Raw genomic sequence first — 17,843 nt, forward strand, 5'->3', positions numbered from 1 at the left:
GGTTTCTTTCTTGAGCATAACATAATCAAAATTAAACACTGGGAACCTATCTCATTTCCGAATTGCTGGGGTATATTCATAATTCTTCAGTACATCTGTACTTTCAATATCATCCAACCCCTGAATGAGATTGCTGGCATAGGTTCCCTTATGATTTAAGGCCCCGCTCCACATTTATAAAGAATCATCCCATTGTGTGTAACCTCTTTGTGACAGGTTGGGTTTTAGGTGTCCACAAAGCCAAGCAAGATTCCTCTCCAAACACTTACAGCAACCTTGATGTTCATCTGAGCCATCATCACAGTCTTGATCTTGGTCACACACCCAGGAGTTGGGGATGCATTGTCCCTCACTCTGGCACTTGAAATAGCCCTGCTGGCAGGTCACAACAGCTAAAACAAACCAAAAGAGAACTCATTATGGCAATCATCCTCCCCACTATACTAGCAAGCAATGCTTGTTCCAGAAGAGCGTATCATGTCAACTGCTCCTCAATTTATTTGAAGGCAAATAGTAAACAACCCTTATACTAGAGTCTGTGGATGCCAGAGTTCACTTTCAGATAAACTCAGCAACAGCATCACAACAAACTCATGAACCAAAGCAACTTAAAAACACAGAGAATAAAACAAACAGCAGACATACACACAAATTATGGTAAAGGTGTTAGATTAAAAGCTTCACTCAAGTAAAAATTAACCATGAGTTATTGTTAAACTATTTGTTTCATAATAACTAATAGTAAAGTATCATGATGAACTGGAAAATTCATGAGATTTGGAAAAGAAAATCCAGAATCAAATAATTATTATTTCCATGATTTACTTGCTTTAGGATCTTTGGCAGGTTCTCTGAACCTCGTATGCATCATAAAATGGGGACTATACTCATCTCACGGTTTGTTGTGAAAAATAAGTTAAATAATGTATGTGAAAGCACCAAGTAATGTTAGCTGCTCTCACTATCGTCATTGGTATTGTTGTTATTGTTATTATTTTTACAGGTCAATAAAATATAATAGAGGTAACAATCTCTGAAGAGTTGTTGGCATAGCTGTTCACTTATTCCTTTACCCCAGATACACTGCTCTTGCCTTTTTGCTTTTATTGTTTAATTAAAACGAACTCAGTAAGCCCAGTGGAGGCAAACAGTTAGCACATGATCGTGTCTCTACAAATATAGTTTAGTCCCTTGTTCAAAGTGTAGTCCGCAAAGTAGCAGCATCAACATCAGCAGGAAGTTTACAGAAACGCAGAAGCTCAGGTCCCACCTCAAAATACGGAATCCAAATTTGCACTTTAATGAGCTCCCAGGTGATCCATTTGTGCATGAGCGTTTGAGGAGCACTGTACAGGACCCAGTCCTTACCCTTCCTCCCAGTTTCAAATGCGTTGTCATCTAAATGACACACCAAAGTTTGACCGCTATGGTATGCCATAAGATGGCCAACAATTCCAAACAAAAATTTTTCACCTGCTTTTCTGATTTTTGAAAGAAAACCCTCATTAGTTCACCTGCTGAAACGAAGGAAATTGCAGATGTATGATTGATCACCTATGAGAAGTTGGGAAGAGCAATGGGATCTGTGCACAGACTTACCAACTGTAAGAACTTTAATAAATGACTTAACTTCTCCAAGTCGCAATTTCCTAATCTGAAACCTACCTCAGAAGATTAGTGAGAAAACTAAATGACAAAATGTATGTGAACGTCATTTAATAATTAATTGGATTTGAGGTTTACTACATTATCATATTTTTTAAATTTTTTAAAACTAGAATTTTTAAAAAACATAAATCACACGAACCAATTATGTGATTTCTTTTTGGTAATTCCAACAAGTTACTCTACATCCTTTACATAAAAATGGACTCCTCCTTGACTTACAAATCATAGTAGTTCAGATAACATTATTTTTTGTTTGTTCTTGTGGGTGCACAAAATTTACAGAGTGAATATCAGTAATAATCACTTACAGGCTTCAGAAAACTGCACCCAAATATGTTTCCATATTGAAGTTGTGGTCAGGGATAAGGGTGAGATAGAAACTAATGTTCTATCATCAATGTGAATTGAACCCCTACCTCAGAAGGGAATGAAATCATTGTTAATGCCACCAGTTCTCTATTTAACCACACAGATCTCAAAAGACTTTGGCCCAGACCTGACTCTGTCACTAAAAGGCATACTCTTCTCTTTGTTGCAGGTGAAATCACCACGAAGCACTTACGTTACTCAAAATAGAACTTAGCCTGGCCCCTCCTCACTTACCACAACCAATTTCATCCGTGTCATCTGAGCAGTCTTTGGTCCCATCACACCTCCAGTCTGCAGGGATGCAATGCCCAGTTCCACAGCGAAAATGCTCACTGTCACATTCTGCAATAACAGACAGAAATTTTAAAAACTTATGCCATGCAGATATTTAACCGAAGAAATATAAATTTTTGATAAAAATGAAAAATTATTCAACTAATTACATAATCAAAGAAATACAAATTAGAAAATTAGGAAAACATTCTCCCAACGATAATATAAAGATATTTATTTGAATATCCACAGGAAGAGAGTGATTTTCATACACAGTTGATTAGTGTATACCTTGATGGAACTCATTGGGAAAGCTGTTTGACAACATGTATCTTGCTTTTTAAAAACACTTGATCTTTAATTTAGTACTTTTACTTCAAGGATTTTTTTCCTAAGGAACAAATCAAAGAAGTAGACAAAAATGTATGTATAAAGATTTTCATCACAACATTATTTGTAACAAAGGCAATTGCAAACCTCCTAAATGTCCAACAATAAAAGGATTATATTTTTTTACATCTCTTTTTGACATATTAGTAACTTATAAAATGGTTATGGATAAATTCTAAGTACTTAGATAAATACTCATAATTTAATGTAACAAAAACAAGGATGTAAGTTTTTACTGATAACAGAGTTACATATGCACAGAAAAAAAAAAAAAGCATAAAAAAGACCAGAATGTTAACAGTGCTTATCTCTGATTGATAACATCATGAGTAACTTTTCATTTGCTTGACTATACTTTTTTGAGTTCCTCACCTTATTTTTTAAGTGATTTTTTATTACTAAATCATATACAGCAGGTTATGACCTTTCATTCTTAGATTCAGACTAATATTTTGTCTTAATTTTTAAAAATTAAATTATAACTTGCCAGATCTATAAGCTCATCTCTGCAAACAATTTTTTTAAACCAAAGAGCCAAAAACAAAACAAAACAAAATCTCTGCACCCAACCAGAGTATACAAACTTGACACCAAAAGTTTGACAGCCCAAGTGGCAGTGATAGTCCCTAGTGATACTGGAAGGACAATATAACTTAAACAAGCTCATTTCACTGAACAAATATATCCTGTGATTTTCCTAGGTCTCCCCAAGGCACAAAGTTCCCCAAATACCTGGCCAGTGACCTTCCCAAGCATTATGTGCCACACAGAAAAATTTTTCAAAGAGAGCAGCCACTACCAGCCCCACTTAAAGACTCAAAATTATTTTATTCTTTCATAAGCTCATGGGATAAAGGAGCAATTTTTGGAGTTGGAAGAATAATTACATCTTCCCCGTGTATTTAAAGCAATCATGCTAAATTACCCATTTCAATTTTTAGTTAATTAACCAAAATTAGGTAAATATACAGATCAATTACCTACTCCTAAAATAAACAAGCAATGTGCTGTCCTGATTTGTGTAAATGCAGGCATATCAACAGCATGACATAAACATAGTTAAGTGATCTATTTCTAGGGTATATAGGCTACTTTGTTCATGGAATGTTCAAATCTGATTGTCTGGTAGTGACATCCTGATTTATAATGTATGCTGCAAATGGTCAGAAACTTCGCTTGGCTAAATGGTGGTACCGAGTGGTACAGGAGTACGTACACCCAAATACCTTCTATAGACTAATGCATGATGGTGGTTGGTGGTGCAGGTCTGGGGTTGGTGGTGCAGGTCTCTTATCAACTACCTTTAAAGCACAACAACCTCCCTTGCAAAAATGCCCCTAAGGAATGTACAAATTCACTCTGGAATCCCAGAACTTCTCATTGGATTTTGTTCTACAAAGCAATATTTCCATGGGAGATTAGGGGCTTTGGAGGTTTAGCTATTAACACAACATATATTAAATCACTTTTATCAATTAGGTCTATTGTTAGTAATCCAACATAATACATTTGTAAGTTCAGTGTATTTGTCTCCCTTAGTATCTGAGGTTGTAAAGGTAGTATCTTCTGGTTGAAAAATTATAACAATCATAAAGAACAGTCCTCTTACAGACAGTTTCATATTGCTATGGAGAAAAGAAAAGTATAAACGTAGAGACTGAGTACTCAGGAGGAAATTATCAGTACAATATATATTGCCTGTTTTGAAAATATATATAATTAATGCTATTTCTTTAGCAACTTTTATTACAAGTCCCATTTTTGAGGAGTGGGGTGGGGGGACTTGTTTGTTTTTGCCAAGCTAAAATGCCAAGTTAAACACATCATGAAAAGAACACAAAATAGAGACCCAAAAGTCATTTTATAAAACACTTTGAAGTCAGTTATTTAAAATCACACATGTGAAAAATGAAACTAATGGGGAAATGTTGCAATTAAGTAATTTTTATAGGCAGTGATTTTCACACTTGATCTCCTCACTCCATTATCTAATATATCAAATCCAATTTACTCAGTTTATCAACAGATCTATAATTCATTTGTCAAATTCACCTTTTCAGTAGTAACTTCGATGCCTGTTTCTAACTCCCAAATGACTATTGTTTGGAAATATCTCTCCAGAAAAAACAAACTGATACTTTATCATTGCTGGCTGACCTCTCAGCAATCAGCCAAATGCTTCACTGGCCTCAGAAGCTCATTCTCTCATAAAGGGAGTATGTGTTGTTTAAAAATAAACCAAATATAAACCACTAGTGAAAAGGTCTGGATTAGGTCTAATAACAATTGCAAATGCCCCTGACTTCAGTTGGTCCATATGCACTTTATTTTAAGTGTTTTGTTTTAAATAAGTAGCCTTTATTCACAAGCCCTCCAAAAGTTTTATCTAGATATTATCTACCTTTTCGTTATTTAAGTATTTAAAGTTTAAAAAAAAAGTTGGGGGGGATGATTTCACACACTGGAGCCACCCACAGGGAGAAAAAAAATCTACATGCAGCCAGTTTTAAAACTTTGTTCAGAAAACAGTCTCAAAACTGCCATATTCAACCAATCCAGTTTTAGCCGAGAAGTAACCTTGCAAACAATCATTTACGTAACTTTAAAACATTCTCCAGGAGCCTCTCTGGTTTGGGGGCTGCCTGATTTAAAAAAAGAAAAAAAAAAATCCCTCTAGTAAAAACCAAGGATGAAGGGAGGAAAATACAATCCACATTGAAATAAAAGTGTTTTGTTAAGAACCAGGCATTCATCGCAAAGGAACCATCAGAACCAAATGAACACCCTATCTCTCAAGCACTAACCCCTGCCTGTCCCATGAATCAGAATAGATGATGCAAAGATGAAAAGAAGTACTCATATGGCACTTAAATGGCACGCACCATTCTAAGTGCTCTGCCAACATTAGCTCATTTAATCCTCATAATAACCCTATGAAATAGATGCTGTTATTATGAACATTTTGCAAATAAATAAATTGAAGCACAGAGCAATTCAGTAACTTGCCCAAGATCCAATAGCAAATATGTGCAAAGCAAGGATTTGAATCTGACAGTTCTGATTCCAGTATTCGTGCTACTTGACCACTACTCTATGTTCCCTTTCATCAAAAGAAAAAGTTTATTCCACTAAACTCAAGAATGAATGGAAAAAACTGATCCCCCAAAGCTGCTCTCAGTTAACATTAACTGAGTTCATTATTGGGCTGGCGTAGAATCCATAGTGCTCATATACTTCAGTTGGAGAAAAAGAGTAATCTACTTGGTGACTAACATAGCATTAAAAAATTATTGGGCTTCGGAAACATTGCAGCAATCAAAAGCAATGCAAAAAAAAATTTAAGCGTTTTGATATCTGTAGTAAAATTTATATTAGACATAGGAATAAACTTGTTTCCCAACCTCAACCTCATAAAGAGCCCAAAGCTAGGGAAAAAAAAAAAAACAAGAGTAATCCTTTCTTCATAAGTAGCCATATTCCAAGCTTCCTGGGTAAGTGTTGGACTATGAGTGTGTTAAGATAAGATATTAGAGTAACAGATAGCGCCCAGAGAAAAGAAGTCATTTGCCTGTTTGTTTTCCACAGCAAGGAAAAATGCTGGATTGAGAACATTCCTCTGTGTCATTTACAGCCTCTGGCACAGCACCGGGTGCTCATGGAATAGCTAATGCATGTTCGTCAGGAAGTGTAGAATTCTCTTTGTAAAACTCAGCCTGCTGAGACCATTATGTATCAGAGATATAGAAAGCTATCAGAACAAACAATGAGACTTTAAATAGAAATTTACCATCTTAAATCCATAGAAAGAAAAATGGAATCTGGAATAATCTGAAAAAACAGGAATATCTAGAAGTTTTTATTAAAAAAAAAAAAGAAAGAAAAAAACATTGAGTCATATTAATAGCAGTTTCATTCTTTTACCCTTTCCTTGTAAGTTTCCTTTTCCTTCCATAAATTCTCTTCTTATAAGATAAAGGCGAGTAGTAGTCAATGGAACATTGTCCAAAGTTAACAGAGTAAGGTAATTTCTATGGCAAATCCTATTTCCCCGCTAGATCCTCTTAACACATACTGGTCCTTCCAAACGGTTGGTCTACCTGAGGAGGTACAGTCCTCTTTTTAAAACTGTGTACGACTAAATCACATTTTAATAGTCACACCTTCACTGAACTCAAAGAAACAAACAAATTTAAGAGGCAATTCCTTAACTTATCCATAATTTTTGCTTCACTTTTTCTGTACTTAATTTTGATTCCTTTGGTATTGATAGACACACTTCTGATATTCATAAGTTGGCCGACAGTTCACTACAATTCCCATACCTTGCCCACATAAACAAGGCCAGTCCCCTTTTAAAGATTTAGGGTCACTGGCTTATTTCCAAAACTTTACACTATAGTGATGATAGCCAAGGATAGCAAATTATATGGAGCACCCTACCCTGTCTAGTGTCAAATTGATAGAATAGTCAAGGATTCAGTTAATGAAACTGAAACAAGACATGAACAGCAAACCAACCGACTGTTCTCTTTCTGTGCAACATTTTAACTGCCTGGTTTTCCTTACAGATCACCAAACAGGTGGCAGGAATTCTTTTGGTTTTTTTTTTAATCCAGTTTACAAACCACTGAATAGACTGCTTTGTCCCAATTATTGTTTCAGAGCCCTGATGTTTTCTTAGAGGAAAACAATACTATAAGGACATTTCAAGAAGTCAGAGATTTGGGGACAAAACCCACAATGCAGTTTGATGCATTATCATGTAGACATAATTTAAGTGCAAAAATAAATGAATAAACAAATAAGGACAAAAAGAATATGATGCCAGATTCACTAAAGCCACAAATAAATTCATAACTACTATGTGCAGTTGTCCGAGGATCAGTGGAAGAACAAAGAAAAATAAGATATGCTTCCTTTTTGACAGAGCCTATAAGTTTAGTGGGGGCAAAAGTGATTTATATGTTATAAATTAAATATCCATGCAATAACAATAGCTGATACTGTTTAATGAGTACCTACTATGTGTTAGACAATATATAAAGCTTTATAGATATCCACTGGATCCTCTTAGAACTGTATGATGGGAGATTTATACTTATTTAACAGAAGGGGAACCTGAGCCTCGGTGACATTAACCAACTCACCCAGGGCCACAAAGATAGAAAATGTCACCATGTTAGCCAGGATGGTCTCGATCTCCTGACCTCGTGATCCGCCCGCCTCGGCCTCCCAAAGTGCTGGGATTACAGGCTTGAGCCACCGCGCAAAGTCTGATATAGTCCCAGGACCTGTGTGACTCCAGAGCCTGTACTTATTTCATCATTTCATGTCCTGCAAAGCAAATGACAGCATCTGTTCACCCAGAACTTGCCAGCAATATTTTAAGTGTTCCCCATGCATTACCTTACTTATCCTCAAAACAGCTTTGTGAGATGGTATCAATGGCCCCATTTCATAGATGAGGACAACGAGACTTGAACAAATCTCACAGCTAGTAGGTAGTGGAGCATGGATTTACACTGAGGCAGTCTGACTCCAAAGCTATGCCATATGACAACAGACAATTTGGTTCCAAATAAGCAATGGAGATAATAAAAAACAACTGGCCTTGGGGGAAAAAATAACACTGCAGGCTGGTGTCATCAGAGAAGACTTCATGAAGAGTTATAAGACTACATTGGGTCTTTGTGAATGAGCAGGATTTGGGGAGGTGAAGAGGGAGACCAGGCTTTGTCTGTAGGGTCAAAACAACTTGACAGGCCAGGCGTGATCGCTCACGCCTATAATCCCAGCACTCTGGGAGGCCAAGCCGGGCAGATCACTTGAGGCCAGGAGTTCAAGACCAGCCTGGCCAACATGGTGAAACTTGTCTCTAAGAAAAAAAAAAAACTTGACAGAAGCTTAGCATGGGTGAGGGTCTAATAAGTATGGCCCACACAGTGGGGACCTCTTGGAGAGTGGTAGGCAACAAAGCTGAGAAGATGGAGAAAAAAGAGCTTTGAGTGCCAAGCCAAAGAGTGACTATCAAATGAGTATGAGGGTGATTAATCAGGAAATAACTGTGTTAAAAGTGAAGGTCACTCTGAGTAGGTAAAGCCTGAACTAGCATACAGACTTTGACCATGAGAAGAGCTTGGAGCTCCACTTCAATCCCCAGAACCTCACCACAACCATGAGCCCAGTGAGCAGGCTGGTAGGTGCTTCACCAAGAGGCTGCTAGCAGAGAAGGGTCTCACCTTGCAGCCCCTCCAGCTGCCCCAGGAGGATCCAAAGCAGGTCTACTTGCATGGCAAACTACCAACAGGTTCCATGAGGCAGGGGCCCCCAGTCCCTGGGCTACAGACCGGTACTGGTCCGTGGCCTACTAGGAACCAGGCTACATAGCAGCAGGTGAGAGGTGGGTGAGCAAGCATTATCGCCTGAGTTCCACCTCCTGTCAGATGAGGGGCTGTATTAGACTCTCACAGGAGCACAAACCCTATTGTGAACTGCACATGAGAGGGATCTAGGTTGTGCATTCCATATGAGAATCTAATGCCTGATGATCTGAGGTGAAACAGTGTCATTCCAAAACCATCCCTCCCCCACCACCACCCCACTGTCCATGGAAAAATTGTCTTCCATGAAACCAGTCCCTGGTGCTAAAAAGGTTGGGGACCACTGCCTTAGGGCATTGCCAACAACATCCTAGTGACCATCCCCCACCATCCTCTCCAAGCTGGACGTGTCTGCGTATCCAGCCCACAGAATCCAGTCAGCTCTCAAGATAGTTGATCTCAAAGATTACTTAAATATTTGCTTAGTAATTAAAATAATGTGCCTTTCCAATAACCAAATGGCAGCAGAATGAGATGTACTACTTGAGCAGTCTCTCAATTCTGAGCAATGAGAGATTAAAACTGAGCCATTTATAACTGAGCTACCCTTCTCCGTTTCCGTTTAAACACTAGTCACCTGTCTTTCTCCCCTGCCCCCAAGGCTCTCACATCCCGCTTGTTTTTTCATTATGCACCTCTCACCTCTACAATCAGGCAGCCCATCAGCACTACAGAACATTATAAGCAAAGTCACACTTCTCAGAGGTTCTTCAGAGGATGCTATCGCCATTTAGGTTGGGATAATTACTCACTTTGCAGAACTGTCCTGGGCAAAGCAGTATGTACACCATCCCTGGCCCCCACCTGTGGAACACCAGTAGTGCTCCGCCACATCACTGTGACAAAAAACACTCCCAGGCACGTCCATGCCGCTTGAGAGTGGCAGTACCACCCCCAGTGGAGAACAACTCAGAGCCTCTAAGCAGCTTGGACAGTCAGAGCTCAAAATTATCTTAGCCCACATGAAAGAGACCATAAAAAAAAAAAACCATAATAAATTCTTCCCTTCTAAAGATAATAAAATTTCTTAAACAGCAATCCCACTCCTCCCCACCCATCAATAAGAGCACCTAGGATTGGGCAATTGCACACTGCATCTGCTAGTACCAGCAACTGGAAACGAACTCCCCTCGGAGTGTGATAAAGAATCTAAGTTCCAGAAAGGCCTGTTTCACCCTGAAATGCTCCATTCCATCACAGGTCTACCCCTTCAAGGGGAGGGGACCACACTGGAAAAACACAAGCATCTGAAATCCTCAAGTAGTTCGTCGTTAATATAAAGGATTGTGGCTATGAAAAACAGTCATAAACACATTTGCGTTATGATGCAAACTTTTCCCATCCGTATTCATTATCAGAGCAAAAAATAATAATTTCTTCAAATGTCCTCTCCCCACCCCAACTGCATACACTCACAAAAAAATAAAAATATAAATTGACAATCACTCAAGTGCCCAAACATTCAAAAGAATGTCCAAGTTTTTACTAAGGACACCGAGCAATGAAAATTTCCTATTAGCGAGCATCAAAGCACTGAAACTGTATTTGTATCAGTCTTTTCTGTGCTCCCCCTGAATAGCTCATGCAGTGCTTCCTCTATCAACTAAGTCACTGAGGTTCCTAAAGAGGAACCTTCCCTCCACATGGAAGGAAACTAAGCCCAGGACCTTCATCTCCTCTGCCCCCGATCCCCACTAGGGACTAACTGGTTATTTACATCTTTCATGGCAAAAGAGCTACACTTACAGGATGTTGAAAAGAGCACTATGCAAACAGAAGAAAATTTAAGATGGCCTGTCTGCCCAGGTAAATAAGGATCCAATGAATCAAACTACTTGCAAGAATACCATGCCCTTCAGCACCTGATGACTTAACACATCCTGTGCAAAAACTACAAATCATTCCCATTTCAGAGCACATTTTCAGTCCCAATCACCCAGAGAATTCCTATATGGCTTTTTGATTAGCAATATAAATTACTGGAAAATGGTTGAGTGGAATCAAACACTAAAAAAGAAAATGGACATTCATGAGAAATAGATGACAAGAGAGACTTTAGAAAGGCAGCTTTCTTGCTTAAGGCTTTTGAATGGTGTTTCAGACTAGCATTAATAGATAGCATCAAATTAGGGTTTTTCTGATTAATTAGGTCCAAGTGTTGAACCATAAATCAAACTGACATGGATATGTTAAAGCTATAAGCATCACTTTCATTTTGGTCATCTAAATAATCAGATGAGATCACCAGGTTATCAAATGAACAATAGTTTGATACTGCAAATTATGACAATAGCAACAAGAAGAAAAGAAATTGACTGTCATTTGGTAGATTTGGTAATTCCCCATAGTCATAGGCTAAATTATTTATAACTATTAAATGGACCTTCTTGACTGAATCATACAAATACCTTGCTGTATTCCTTCTCCCTAACTCCATGTTATTTAGTTCTTGACTATCGCAATAGTTACAACAAGCTCTAAAGACATGAGAAGAGAGAGAAGAGGCAAAAATAGGGAGAAAAAGAGAGAGGGCAGAAAGGAGAAATGTTAAGGTTAGCAATCAGTGTCCAGACACTAAATTTCATAAGACCTAGCATCTTGCATCCTAACCTTGGTTTAAATGACACCTGGCATCTTGCACCTCAACCTCAATTTTGTACCCAATGGCAACTCACCCTTATTTGGCTACGGCCCAAATTCAGACTGAAGCAGTATGTAATTGCTAAGTGGGCTTCTAAGTCACAAGTTACATGATAGGAACTAAATAACCTCCATTCTAAATGTGTAAATTTTCAGAAAGTAGAGATCAGGTATATACATAAATATATACACACACACATACATACATACACACACACACATATATAATTGACTCTAACGAAATCAATGCTTCAACATCAATAAGCAACCCTGACGACAACTCTTATCAGAAATGTTTACGCTTGGTGATGGTGAGGCTCACTGCATTGTTATTCACACAAACACTATACTTTATCCACAGTTCATTCATTAGATGAATAACTGAGTTGCACATACAGGCATGCCTCAACCTTGACCATTTAGTGATGGGCCTGTATGGCTTCTGCCAACAGAGTAAGAATTTTCTTAAACTATTAAGAAATATTGTGCAGCAAGAGTGCCAAAAAGATTTCCAACAGTAAGTTTAAAAGCCTCTTCTTGGGCAGTAAGTACTGATAAACATCTAGTAAACTGAAGTCAACATTTTTAATAAAAATGTAATATGTCATTCCCTTTTTTAAAAACTGGTTTTGCTGCTGTTTTACACAATATTTTTGTATTTTTCCCCTTTAGTGACAAGTTATGCCTTGGAAAGGATTTTGTAAGCAGAAAGTTCAAAATTCTCCTGCCATGACCTGGATATACGAAATATAAAGAACAGAACAGATGAGACGAAGTGACCTCTGTATTCCCACAGCCTGTTACAGGACCTCCTAGTACCCAGCCTATCCTCCATAAATGAACTATATATGGTGTGTTAGAATATATGTGTGAAACCAAGATGATGTCCAAAAGATGACAAAGAGATCTACAAGGAAGGTAGGAGGGAAGGAAGAAAGGAAGGAAGGAAGGAAGGAAGGAAGGAAGGAAGGAAGGAAGGAGGGAGGGAGGGAGGGAGGGAGGGAAGGAAGAAAAGAAGGAAGGAAGGAAGGAGGCAGGTAGGGAGGGAGGGAGGGAGGGAAAGAAGGAAGGAAGGAAGGAAGGAAGGAAGGAAGGAAGGAAGGGAGGGAGGGAGGGAGGGAAAAGGGCTACAAGAGTACATCTTACCCTACAATCAAAAACTGTAATTTGTATTAGAAGCGATTTACTAATATAGCATAATCATGATTTTAATTTCCCTATACAGAAACAAATGTAACACCAAATCATTGCCTTGTAAATCTATAAAGAAGGACCTATTATATTTGCAAATACTCTCATGGTAGAATGACACTAAATTTCCTGTGTCTCCCCTACTATACTGCTTTTAACAGACCGAGCAAAAAGAACTTCAGAACATGCCTCACCAGCAGGTTATCTTTACGCCAGAAGTCCCTTGGCCCTGGTTTGTTATGCTTGGGCTCAAATAGCATGAGCAGGTCTCCAAACCACTTTCAGGCTCTGCCAATGTCATCACTTTGTGTTATAACGTGATTGTGATGACTTGAAACAATCCAATAGCTTGTTGACACAGAATCAACAATATTACATTGTCACCAACTGATACCCACATGTAATAAAGTGGTGTTCAGGTTTCTGCACAGACATGATAAATTTATAATGACCCCATATTAGTAGCAACATGAATAAAATTACAAGTTTATCTGCAATGATTGTCAGAAATGGAAGGAAAAAAAGCAGAGTATATTTCCTAAGATTTTGCCTACTCTGTGCTTTAAATATCATTAGTAATTACAGTAAAAAACCGTTATCACTATTATAAATATAAAATCTTAGAATTTTAATGCTAAAAAAAAGTATGGCTTCAGTAATAAATTAAACCAGAAAGTGTATACAATAAAATCTCTACTAACTGACACACAAAAATTAAAGCCATTTGCTTACTGGAGTTTTGTTTGTATTATACTTTTTTAAAAGGCAATTAAATAAAATAAAATGATATTAGAGAGTTGGTCAAGAATAGAGTTTTCAGGGACCATCTCAATTCTGAGTGTTGGGTACCTATAGTTACAGTCTTGAAGTAGCATGAATGAGTTAATATGCAGAACATGGATCCATAGGCATTATAATAATTAAGTAAAATTTCAATTAAATTCAGTAAGAATGGCTAAAATGAGAAGAATAACAACGGAAAAAACAATAGCCAAAAAGCCAAGAGATGTATGGCTTTCAACTCTGGCAAAGCACTGACTGTCCCTATGTCATTCCAGACTCTAAGTTCCATGAGGGAACTGTTTGTGTCTCATTTACCACTGAACCTTCACTCAATAAATATTTGTTACTGAGCTGGTTTAGCTTGATGAACTTGAATTTAAACTGATACAGTATGCAGTTTTCTTACCTACAAAGTTTCTGACCTGCAAAATCAGGTTACGGTGAAGATTAAAGAGGTCCCTGTAAACCTCTGGCACAATGCCTGAAGCACAGCCGTCCCTCCATGAAAGGTGGCTCCTTCCGGGGCATTGCCACCACTCATCTAACATTCTAAGAGTTGTTCCCCTACTATCTGACTGAAAGAAACTTTCAAAATCTAAGCCACCTTCCTTGGTAGGATGCTCAACACTGAAAGCACAGATGGTGGTGGTTGCCTCCACTGGCCCAGTCTTGGGTCAAGGGCAAGAGTGAAAATCAAGATTTATTCTAAGACACACAGGTCAAACTAGAGTCAAAAGCAAGCTTGCTCCCAATTTGCTATTTTCTTGCTTATGTATTTTTATGTTGATTTTCTCGTTTATGTATTTTTCTATCTTCCTACAATGAGCATTTTTATTATTTTGTCTATTGTAAATCATTCATATTTCAGGTGATCCTCTGGAGTTTTACATGAAATGCTGTAGGTATATAATTCCAACACCAAAAAGAAATTAATGATAAATATACAGGCTTTCCCAGAATGGACCTTAAGTCATTATACTGTACATTAAACTTGGACATCGTTATCTTTCTATCATCATAAAAGGATTTCTGTTAACCTCAACTCATGCCTTGGCATAAGCCATAGAATTGAGGACATAAAGAAATTCAGGATTAATCTACTGAAACCAAGCTAAAAAGTTTTCCATTTAAAAAGTCTGGCCAGTACAGTAGCTCATGCCTGTAACCCCAGCACTTTGGGAGGCCATAGCAGGAGGATCTCTTAAGCTCAGGAGTCCGTAATCAGCATAGAGAGCAGAGAGAAATCCTGTCTCAATAGAAGAAAAAAAAAAAAAAAAAAAGGAAGTTCAGTGATTCTCCAGGTCCCATGTTTAAAAGAATTAATTTCAAATTTTTCCTAAAAGCATTAAAGGCCAGGTGTGCTGGATCACTCCTGCAATCCCAGCAGTTTGGGAGGCCAAGATGGGCAGATCACTTGAGGTCAGGAGTTCAAGACCAGCCTGGCCAACATGGTGAAACCCCATCCCTACTAAAAATACAAAAAGTTAGCCAGGCACGGTGGCACGCACCTGTAGTCCAAGCTACTTGGGAGGCTGAGGTGGGAGAATCTCTTGAACCAGGGAGGCGGAAGTTGCAGTGAGCCGAGATAGTGCCATTGCACTCCAGCCTGGGTGACAGAGTGAGACTTCATCTCAAAAAAAAAAAAAAAAGCATTAAAAATATTCACTATCCTAATTCTCTAAACTTTCTCTTATATAACAGAAGAATGCATCAAATGTAAAAATATTCTTTGACTAAAATAACATATAATAATTCCTTTCTCATTCAAAGAAAAACTTAATATTATCTTAAGTTGCTACCTTATTTCTGGTTGAATAAGAATAGATTTACAGGCCGGGCGCGGTGGCTCACGCCTGTAATCCCCGCACTTTGGGAGGCCAAGGCGGGCGGATCACAAGGTCAGGAGATCGAGACCACGGTGAAACCTCGTCTCTACTAAAAATACAAAAAAAATTAGCCGGGCGCGGTGGCAGGCGCCTGCAGTCCCAGCTACTCAGGAGGCTGAGGCAGGAGAATGGCATGATCCCGGGAGGCGGAGCTTGCAGCGAGCCGAGATCGCGCCACTGCACTCCAGCCTGGGGAACAGAGCTAGACTCCGTCTCAAAAAAAAAAAAAAGCACAGATTTACATAAACCTAGACATCCTGCCCCTGCAAAAGAAGGAATGAGGCCAGGTGCAGTGGCTCATGCCTGTAATCCCAGCACTTTGGGAGGCCGAGGCAGTTGGATCACTGGAGGTCAGGAGTTCAACACTAGCCTGGGCAACATGGTGAAACCCCGTCTCTACTAAAAATACAAAAAAATTAGCCAGGCACAGTGGCGTGCACCTGTAATCCCAGCTACTCAGGAGGCTGAGGCAGGAGAATCACTTGAAACCAGGAGGTAGAGGCTGCAGTGAGCTAAGGTTGGGCTACTATACTCCAACCTGGGTGACAGAGCAAGACTCCATCTCACACACACACACACACACACACACACAGAGGAATGAAATACCCCATTGCCATGACCCCACTCCTATTCTTTTTCAGTAATGAAACAGAGAGACCTTACCACCCTCCAAAGTATTCTCCACTGCACAGAGCAAACACTCCAAACTAAATGCAACCCAACAAACAGGTACTGAAGCTCTGGTAGACCATTTATCTTTGCACTCTTAAGGCAGAATAACATTTGTCAGGAAACAAGCCCTCTTGTCCACAACCATTTGGCTATCCTCAAGCAAGACAATACCACTATCCCATCTCCTTCCAGAAACCAAGAAACTAAAGTCAGCCAGTTCTTCCTTGGGAAGAGTTATGTTCACTCTGTTTACTATAAGCACTCAACACTTCACAACGTTTGGTGAGTAAGGTTACAAAGAGGGAAAAGCAACTTAAACTTAAAAGGCTGTTCTGATAGTCCAGGAATGAGACGATTAGGGCCTTATCTAGTTAAATGGTCCCACCTCCGCCTGACTTCCCCCACCCTTGTCTAAAAATCCTTTCCTTCTCTCTCCCTCAGATCCCCATAACATGGCCAGAATTTTCATGGCTCGTGACCCTGACCCCAAAAATCTGCTCCCAGGTGAACTTACTCACAGGAAGGTGAGTGGTTCTTAAAGCCTTCTACGGGTATTTGCACTTTCAGCAGAAAACAGAAGCCCTCCAAGGAATGAATTTTCTAATTGTGGCATTTTAGGTATTCCTAATGCCTAAATACCTTCCTCACTAGCTTGATGGAGCAGATTGTAGGGGAACAGAGTATCTTATCAGGGCTCCTAACATCGTACCACATAGGTTGTGGTACCATGTATAAGGCCATCTTTGCTAATGCCAGAAACCTCATCAGCAGTGAGATAGCATTTTTCCATAAAAGCACAGCCCAGTCCAAATACAGTCAAAGGGCCTTTCAGGAGAATTTGGTGACATCTCTGGATCAGTGCAATGTATTTTAGATTAATCTGGACTGAAGAAAAAGGCCCTAAGGAAATATTGCAAAAGCAATGACTCCAAAGGTCTCAAGAGAATCCATTAACACATGAACATGATTAATGAAACACTGTCATTTGGGTTCTGTTGTAAACTGAAAGCCCTTATTCTACTATTTGTAACTCAAAGAACTCCTTCCACTGGAAACAAAATATTCATCCATTCCACCCAAAGTGGATACATATATGTGTATGTATGCATGTACATCTACATATATGCACACAAGAGAGCCCAATGTTACCAGGCGTACTGATCAAGAAACAGACTTGAGGCCAGGTATGGTGGCTCACACCTAAAATCCCAACACTTTGGGAGGCTGAGGCAGGAAGATCACTTGAGCCCAGGAGTTTGAGACCACCCTGGGCAACATAGTGAGAGCTAGTATCTACAAAAACAAAACAAATTAACCAGGTGTGGTGGTGCACACTTGTATTCCTAGCTATTCAGGAGGCTGAGGTGGGAGGATTGCTTGAGCCCAGGAGTTTGAAGCTGCAGTGAGCTATGATCATGCCACTGCACTGTGCTCTAGCCTGAGTGACAGAGCAAACCCAGAGCAAAAGAAAGAGAAAAAGAAATAGGGAAGGAGGGAGGGAGGGAGTAGGGGAAGAGAGGAAAGAAAGAAAGAAAGAAAGAAGGAAGGAAGGAAGGAAGGAAGGAAGGAAGGAAGGGAGGGAGGGAGGGAG

General features: G+C 39.1%; 1 protein-coding gene across 1 annotated transcript in view; it reads right to left on the bottom strand.

Annotated features, from left to right (window-relative positions):
* LRP2 (LDL receptor related protein 2) overlaps nucleotides 1–17,843 on the bottom strand; it is a 214,089-nt gene that overhangs the window by 171,456 nt on the left and 24,790 nt on the right. The window contains exons 2-3 of the mRNA XM_025404400.1: nucleotides 2,272–2,379; nucleotides 270–392 (exon numbers count right to left, since the gene is read on the bottom strand). Coding sequence (XP_025260185.1) covers nucleotides 270–392; nucleotides 2,272–2,379 — 231 coding nt within the window. The remainder of the gene's footprint in view (nucleotides 1–269; nucleotides 393–2,271; nucleotides 2,380–17,843) is intronic.

The sequence above is a fragment of the Theropithecus gelada genome, chromosome 12 (assembly GCF_003255815.1).
Source record: "Theropithecus gelada isolate Dixy chromosome 12, Tgel_1.0, whole genome shotgun sequence".
NCBI lineage: Eukaryota > Metazoa > Chordata > Mammalia > Primates > Cercopithecidae > Theropithecus > Theropithecus gelada.